The 8,356-nt window shown below is 55.5% G+C and overlaps 1 protein-coding gene across 1 annotated transcript; it reads left to right on the top strand.

Annotated features, from left to right (window-relative positions):
- Positions 1–3,191: 3,191 nt before the first annotated feature.
- Positions 3,192–8,349, top strand: PERM1 (PPARGC1 and ESRR induced regulator, muscle 1). The gene is made up of 4 exons (XM_053575777.1): positions 3,192–3,272; positions 4,085–6,119; positions 6,714–6,839; positions 7,068–8,349. The coding sequence occupies exons 2-4, from the start codon at positions 4,217–4,219 to the stop codon at positions 7,163–7,165; spliced, it is 2,127 nt and encodes a 708-aa protein (XP_053431752.1). The 5' UTR covers positions 3,192–3,272; positions 4,085–4,216; the 3' UTR covers positions 7,166–8,349.
- Positions 8,350–8,356: the final 7 nt, after the last annotated feature.

Here is an 8,356-nt window from a genome sequence, read left to right as displayed (position 1 = left end):
TGTTGAAGCCCAGCACTGTTGGCGTCCAGTGGAGTCCTTGTGCTCTCTGGTGGCCTCTAGGGGCACAGCAGGCCAAGGCCTCTCCACCCTCCCTGGGAATCCTCTGTTCAACCTTAGACGCAGTGCCTCTGCACACAGGTGCTTGGACTATAGTGTGACACAGCCTTGTCTTTGCAGCGTGTGGTGCTGGGTTGACTTGGTGTCCATATGGAAACAAAGCAGGGCCGGCTTTGCGCCTGTAGCTCATGTAGCTAGGGCACCGGGCCTGCCAAACAACAATGACAACTACAACCAAAAAAAAAAAAAAAAAAAAAAGGAATATAGCCAGGTGTTGTGGCAAGTGCCTGTAGTTGCAGCTACTTGTGAGGCTGAAGGCAAGAGAATCGCTTAAACCCAAGGGTTGGAGGTTGCTGTGAGCTGTGACGCTACAGCACTCTACCGGCCAAAGTAGTGAAACTCTGTCTCAAAAAAAAAAGAAAGAAAAGAAAAGAAACAAAGCAGGGCCATGTAACCCCACGTCCTAGGACTCATAAAAATTCATTCCAGGGTGGCGCCGCCTGTGGCTCAGTGAGTAGGCCACCATCCCCATATACCAAGGGTTGTGGGTTCAAGCCCGGCCCTGGCCAAACTGCAACAAAAAAGTACCCGGGCGTTGTGGCGGACGCCTGTAGTCCCAGCTACTCGGGAGGCTGAGGCAAGAGAATCGTTTAAGCCCAGGAGTTGGAGGTTGCTGTGAGCTGTGTGACGCCACGGCACTCTACCCAGGGCAACAAAGTGTCTCCACAAAAAAAAAAAAAAAAAATTCATTCTAGGTGTGAAAGGTGAGACAATGAAGTTTGAAGTTTTCTTTTTTTTTTTTTTGTAGAGACAGAGTCTCACTGTACCGCTCTTGGGTAGAGTGCCATGACGTCATGTGGCTCACAGCAACCTCTAACTCTTGGGCTTACGCGATTCTCTTGCTTCAGCCTTCCAAGCAGCTGGGACTACAGGCGCCCGCCACAACGCCCGGCTATTTTTTTGTCGCAGTTTGGTGGGGGCTGGGTTTGAACCTGCCACCCTCGGCATATTGGGCCGGCGCCCTACTCACTGAGCCACAGGTGCCGCCCCAAGTTTGAAGTTTTCTAAACATATAAGAATATGTTCTTTCAAAGTACAGAAAAAGGCTCGTGCTAACCACAAAGGAATTGTGTTTTTTTTGAGACAGCGTCTCACCCTGTCTCCCTGGGTAGAAGGGTAGAGTGCTGACGCATCATAGCTCACAGCAACCTCAAACTCTTGGGCTCAAGCGATCCTCCTGCCTTAGCCTCCCAGGTGCTAGGATTATAGGCATGAGCCACTGCACCTGACCTCATAAAGAAAATTGTTGATAAATTGTACTATGTTAAAATTAAAATCTTCTGCTCATCTAAAACACTAAGAGAGGGAAAAGTGGAGGCAGAAAGGGAGAAGCCACTCATGGGACACTCGATGAAGGACTCTTGTCTAGAATCTACAACAAATTCTGGCAAATCAACAAGGAAGAGGGAAGTGGCAGGCACCAAGGACACCTGCAGCAGGAGAGGTGCTGACAGCTGGTAATTGATCATTAAGAAAATGTGAACTGAAACTGTGACATGGCACCCCACAGAGCACGATGCCAACAGTGGCAGAGGTGATCTTAGATGTGCAGTGCAGGGAACCCCACATCCTGTGATTGGGGTGTGTGTCAGCATAACTGCTTAGGAAAACTGCTGGCCTGAATCCTGGAAATTCTGGCACGGGGTTGCCAAAATAAATGTTCCAGAATGTTCACAGCAACACTGTCTGTAATAGCTGCAAACTGGAAATGAATCCAAACCTTCATCCTTGGGAAAATAGGTGTAGCCACACAGTGAAGTTGCACTCAGACAGCTCTCAGGGCAGCCTATCTCCAGGGTGTAGGGCAAACAGTGAGAAGGGGGCTGATGCAGACAGGTTTCCAGAGTGGACTCCTTCTGTATGGAGCCCCAGAGGGAGGGGAAAGGCTACTTTCTGGAAAAGCTTGGCACCTGTAGTACACCTCCTGTGAGCCAAGCCCTTGTTCCTCCCCAGTGACAGCCATGCCTCACGATGCTGGCTTCTGCCCCCCAAATCTCGTTCCCAGACCTCATAAGCCTCAGGGTCCATGGCCTCCTCCTCAGGGGGTTCTGTGGCCCTCCACTTCTTTCTTAGAATGTGTTGCTGTGAAGATGAGCTTAGTCAACAGTTTGATTGGATGGTTGTTGTTTGATTGCCTCCCACCCTGACCTCTTATCTCCTTGTCTCCCAGTTCAGGACCTACTTGAGAATGGGCACCATGGGCTCTAAGCTTAGGATGGTTGGAATGTGGGGCAGGGCAGGCCCACCCCCTGCAGCTAGTGCAGAGTAAGAGCAGGGCCTATGGAGCTCACCTCTGCCCCTTACTGGCTGTGTGACTGTGTGCAAGTCATCCTCTCTGTGCCTCCTCTCAGGATGGAGTTTATAGAGAAGAACTCAAGGCAGCCTAGTGAGGGGCCCCTCTGCACAGAGGCTGTGTCACCCTCCAGGCTCCTCCTGGACTGGTCCACCTGGGCTGCAACGCCAAATGCTAACCCTGGAGGGAGAGTCTGTGCAGTCATCTTGGGTCCTGAATGTGGGCTAAGGCCAGGAGAGAGAGGTACTGACTAGGAGTGCACCCACTGTTTTCCCCGAGCCTTCCGACCCTCTCCTGAGGTCCATGGTCCATGTTCTTTTGGTGAGCTTCCACCGATAGCCTGCAGCTCCCCCACCTGCCCCCACAAGTCCACTGGCAGGCTCAGCCATGCCACTGGGGAACACACGTGAGCCCCAGAAGGTCAGGCCAGGGAAGTGCAAATCCTGGCCATGGTGCGATGGTCACCTCCAATGTTGGGCCAGGAACATTTTAGAGGTGGTGGATGGGGAGAGTCTGAGGCTTTTTAGCAGGAGAAGGAAGCACAGAATGGCCTCAGTTCAGGAAAGGGAGGCTTAGTTTAGTTTTAGTGATTGTAGGTCAGCCTTCTCTGGCCAGTGTCTGAACAAACCTTGGCCTGGCCTGGTGCTGGAAAGATGTCCCTCACGCAGCTGGATGTGGTCCTGGATTAAATGCCATCTATTTGTGGCCTGGACCCTGTCAGCTGGCATGAGGCACATGTTATTTGCAGGGATGGGTATTTTTGGTAATGAGGGTGGAGCCTGTATAGAGAACCCAGCACCATGCCGCTCTGGGCGGGCAGATCAGACACCCAGCTGCTGCCCAGCTGGCTGCCAGGACCCAGGTAGGTCATGATCAGCTGCTTAGTCCTAACCTAAGGGGTCCCAATGGTGGACAGCCCCAGAAACATCTGGAGGGGCCAGAAAGGAGGGCAAACATCAGTGGGTAGCCATGGTACCTTGGGATCAAGGCTTCTCTGTCTCAGGACCATAGCCAGGGGAGCTGTGGAATGATATGCCGAAGGGCAGCCCCATAAGGGGGTAGAACCTACAGCCGGCTGGGGTCACTTTGGTTCCCTGAGACAGAGCAGAAGAAGGAAGCTGAGCAGTGGACAGGTCTGGCAGCATACAGACCATAAGGGTGGCCCGACATGCTGCTGGGGTCAGAAGGCTCATTGCTCTGCTACCATCTGCCCTGGGTCTCTCTGCTGACCTCTGAGTCAGCTCTGGCCAGCACCAGTGTGACCTTGGTGAGCTCAGAGGAAGGCTGATGACAGGTTGGCCTAGCCAAGAGGGCTGGTAACTTGCTGGATACCATAGCTGTCTGTGGAGCCTGCCACTTGGGCACACTGGACTAGGCCAGGGCTGACCATCTGAGGGACTGATGCCAGTGGGAGGTCTCCATAATGGACTTTACCATGTAAAGTCAGCCTTGGTACTGGCAGCTCTGGAAGATGGTTGAGGAGGCGAGGAAAGGAGGGAGCACAGAACATGGTGGTCACTGTTCTTCTCTAGTACAGAACAGTTTTTGGTTTTAATGATGTAAAAACAATGTGTCATTACAGAGTTACCTTACCATTTCGGGGTTAGTTTGGAAATAGGGGGAGTGTGAGTCAGGATTTTCTAACTCCCTCTGGACCTGTTCTCTTCCCTTCAGGCTGTGATGTTATGCCAGTGTGGGAGGTGCCCCTAGGTTGGACTGGGCAGTGGCAGCTTGTGTGGGCCAATGCCCAGGGCCTAGATCTGTGACCACGCTGCTTGGCCCCTCCAGTGCCTTTGCTAACCCAAAATGGAAAACTTCCAGTACAGCGTCCAGCTGAGTGATCAGGACTGGGCTGAATTCTCTGCCACAGCTGATGAGTGTGGCCTCCTGCAGGCTGGCCTGGCCTCTGGGGACGAACTCTTGTCCAGTGACATTGACCAAGAGGACAGCAGTGGTCCCTCTGGGCAGAAGGCTCTGGGGGAGCAAGGCCTGCCAGGCTGTCAGGAGGAGGATGTGGCTGCCCAGCAACTGGTCAGCAGGTCTCCGTGTGAACCCATCTTGGCTCTGGGAGCCAGTGAGCAGATACCCAGCACGTCTGCACTGTCTCTTGGCTCTGGTGCTCCCCCTCCTTCCTCAGCCCTGTTGGTGCCGGTGTCTTGCGGGGACGAGAAGCAGAGGGTCCTGCAGGGCCCTGACCCTAGTCCCCCTGGAATGTCCTCATGGAATCCCAGGTCTCCTGGCCACAATGCTGCCCTCCAGGAACCCTGGAACAATCCCGGAGCCCTGCCTCGAAGCTCCAGTCGAAAGAAGAGGAGAACCATGGGTGCTAAGGCGGGTGGGCATTCAGGAGCCTCAGGCCCTGCCCCTGCCCAGCTGGGCTCCCTACTGCTCACAGCACAGCCAGAGGAGAGTCTTGGCTTGGCTGGGCCCAGGGGCAAGAGTCTGGACACTGGAGAGGTAATGCCAACAGCAGGAACCAGGCAGGACAAGTTGGGGCCAGACTCTGCAGGAATTCCTAGGCTTGGCTCAAGTGCCCCTGAGCCACTCACTGGAAGAGGACCTGGTTTGGACCTGTCTGCCCCTGTCTCTGTGACTGAGCAAAGCACAGACCAATTCAGAATGACTCCCAGAGGTGAGCTATTCCCTGAGTCCACACCTGCCAAGGAGGCTCATCTGGACTTCTCAATGGCTAAACCAGATGTGACTGTGCCTACACCTGACTCCAGGCCTCCACCCAATGTGACTCTGTCTACACTCACCTCCAAGCCGAGACTGGATGTGGACCTGCCTACAGAAGGTCCAGAAGTCAAGCCAGAAGTTCCCTCTACACCTGTTTCTGTGGCTGTGCCACATGCCACTCTGCCTCACTCTGTCTCTAAGGTCAAGTCAGACGAGGGTGTGTTTATATCAGCTCCCAGAGCAGATGCTGCTGCCCCATCCCAATCTATTGTCCTCCAGGCTGAGCCTCACGTGGTGGAGATGAAGACTGGAGTGATCACCAGAGCAAAGCCCTTAGCAGAGTTCCCTGGACACTTCCCAGGGGAGCACCGAGTGGGCCCCATTCAAACCTCCAAGAAGAAGAAAGTACGATTCTCCATGACTGAAACCAGCCCTGAGGAGCCTGCATCAAGGGTGGCCCTGGGCCCCCCATCACCATCCATTGCTTGGCCTTCACCTCCCAGGATAGCGCCTGGGGGCCATGAGGAGCCTAGAACCTGGGATGTTGCGGCCATCGGGCCCCGAACCCCCAAGCCTCGAATCCTCAAGCATCTCCCCCCACCAGCCCCCTCTGCCTTGAGGGCACCAGGGCCCAGGAGCCAATTTGCAGTGACCCTCCCGGAGGCCTATGAATTCTTTTTCTGTGACACCATTGAGGAGGAGGAGGAAGAGGAGGAAGATGCTGAGGAGGTGGCAATAACCAGCCAGACTCTGGCTGAAGTCCAGTGGCCAGACATATGCGAGTTCTTCTTTCGGGATTGCCAAGCTCAGAGGCCAAGTCCCTGGGGGTGTTGCTCCCTAGCCCCACCCCCCAGGGCTGAGGCTGTGCCAGCCCCTCTGCCTGAGGACCCTGTGCCCATCTCCATCCCTGAGGCCTATGAACACTTCTTCAGGGAGGACAGGTCTGGGGGGGACCTAGGACCAGCCTCCCTGGGAGAAGGGCCGGGCCCTGCCAGAGCGGAGCGGCTTGGCCTGATGGTCAGGAGGGCAGGTGCGTGTTGCTCGGGTCCTGAGGGCCGTCCAGGTCCTGAGAACACACTGTCTAGGGAGCTCAGCCAACAGGGCCACTGAGGAGAGGCAGGACAGAACTGGGGCCATCTGACTCAGGGGGCTCAGGGTCTAGCTACTGAGCATCCCAGGACATAGTCCAGGTGGGCAGCTCAGGCCAGCCACTGGGCCTGTATTCAGGCCCAAATGACAGCAGTGCTGTCCCTCTGCTCCTGTGGGCAGGTGCTCCCTTGGTGAGATATGTCCACCCAAGCTGCCCTTGGTGACATATATCATATCCCCTTTGCAGGATGTGTCCCAGACAAGGAGAGAGAGGACCCCAGAGGCCATTCGTCCAACTGGCCTGATTCATCCATGTCACACACTACCCTGTGTCTTAGGACAGAGATATAATGGGGAAGATGTGGCTTAGACAGATGTGTCTGTGGGAGATGATTCTTAGCACAGACATGTCCCAGGGAAGACATGTCCCAGGCACACATGTCCTGGGGAAGACATGTCTGGGACAGGTGATTCTCAGGACAGGTGCATCTCAGAGAGGAGTGGCTGCAGCTGAGGGCCTGCTTCTCTTTCCTAGGAGAACTCCAGGGACCCCTCACCTCGTTCACCTTCAGCCAGAATGACATGTGCCTGGTGTTTGTAGCCTTTGCCACCTGGGCTGTGAGGACATCAGACTTGCACTCCCCAGACGCCTGGAAAACAGGTTTGGGGCCCTGGGGTGGGGAGCTGGGGCCAAGAGGTGAGACTCAGGCAGCAGTGTCCGCCTCTCCCAATGGGCCAGCAGGGTGAGGGTGCATGGGGAGATGTGGGTCTCTCCCTGACCTTGCTTTTGCCTGCTGAACCACTGCCCTTGCCTTTGAGTGCTGGGTCATAGGGCAGACGGTGATAGCTGGCCAGAGCTGGCCCTTAGGAGACCTTGTGCTTCTTGCAGTCTTGCTGGCCAACATTGGCACCATCTCAGCCATCCGCCATTTCCGCCGGCAGATGGGGCAAGGGCACTGCGATCCCAGCTGCAGCACCAGCTCCTAGCAGCCAGGATGGACCCAGGAAGAAGCAGGACCAGGAGATGAACACAGGTGTCCAGGAGGGAGGCAGTGTCCTGAGAGATGCTACCTCAGACTCAACTAAGGGTCTGGCATGACCAAGCCTGCTCCCTGCCTTGACCTGGGAGGGGCAATTCTGGATGTCTGTGCGGAAGGAGGCTGAGAGGGAGCCAGTGAGGGGCCAGAAAGGCACCTAGTTAAAGTTGGATGCCAGACACGCAACGTTTGGGACATACTTATCCTAGGAAATTATTTGTTATCTGAAGTCATATTCAGACAGCATCCTTTATGTCATGTAGTATGTGGAGGAGGTGCGAGGATGGAATTCTGGATGTTGGAAGGGTGAAGGTAAACACAAGGTCCTACTGGAGGTCTGTGCAGGGGACAAGGGCAAGGGCACTGGGACCTTGAGGCTTGGGGCTCACAGGTGGGCTGATCTGGAGAGGGTGCCAAGGCCCCTCCATACCCCAGGCCTGCTTGGGCTTGAGCCTGAGGTAGTAAGCATGTCCAGATGGGCATGTCCAAAGAGGCCCCAGTTGCCCCACTGGGGTGGGGTCTAGGGCCAAAGCCAGGAGCTCCTCTTCTGGGGACCCTAGGTAAGGCTGCAGAGGCAGAGCTGGTGGTGTTAGCTGGGGGTCCTTGGGGTGGCTGGGGGCCCAGGGCTGAGAAGTGGGAGATGGGGTGGGTGAGAGGCTGTGGTACAGAGCACAGAGGTGGCCTGACAGGTGCCCAGGACAGTTTGCATGGGGCCCCAGGATGGTGGGTGACACCTTCTGCTGAGTGAGGATGCCTGGACACAGGGTGCCAATAAAATCTTTGCTTTCTTTCTCATTTAGTGGCATCAGTATCTCAAACCAGCCTACTCTACATGTGCCCAGGTAATGCTGGGACATCCCCACCCCTGCCCGTGCTAGTTCACACTTCGCTAACCTCTGACCCTCATGCCCACACCACCCTTCGGCTCAAGTCCCTTCCCAATCCCTTCTGGGGGCAGAGCCGAGGGACGACCTCCCTCATATCCCACCCTGACCCGTGGTCAGCCACACCAGGTGAGGCCCCTCCTCCTGGCCTCCCAGCTTGGGGGAAAGGTAGGAGCCAGACCAGGGGTGGGGCCCTTCTGAACTTGGACCTCTGGAGAGTCTCTAGGTCCCTCTGGAGTCAGACCCTGACTCAGAAT

This window comes from Nycticebus coucang, chromosome 22 (genome assembly GCF_027406575.1).
Source record: "Nycticebus coucang isolate mNycCou1 chromosome 22, mNycCou1.pri, whole genome shotgun sequence".
Taxonomy (NCBI): Eukaryota; Metazoa; Chordata; class Mammalia; order Primates; family Lorisidae; genus Nycticebus; species Nycticebus coucang.
Note: the sequence above shows the minus strand (reverse complement) of the source record. Positions and strands in the feature narration are given on the sequence as shown.

Coding starts and splice junctions, on each gene's coding strand:
- PERM1 (XM_053575777.1), top strand. CDS start 4,217: ATGGAAAACTTCCAGTACAGCGTCCAGCTGAGTGATCAGGACTGGGCT. Junction 6,120..6,713: donor CCTGATGGTCAGGAGGGCAG/GTGCGTGTTGCT, acceptor TCTCTTTCCTAG/GAGAACTCCAGGGACCCCTC. Junction 6,840..7,067: donor CCCAGACGCCTGGAAAACAG/GTTTGGGGCCCT, acceptor TGCTTCTTGCAG/TCTTGCTGGCCAACATTGGC.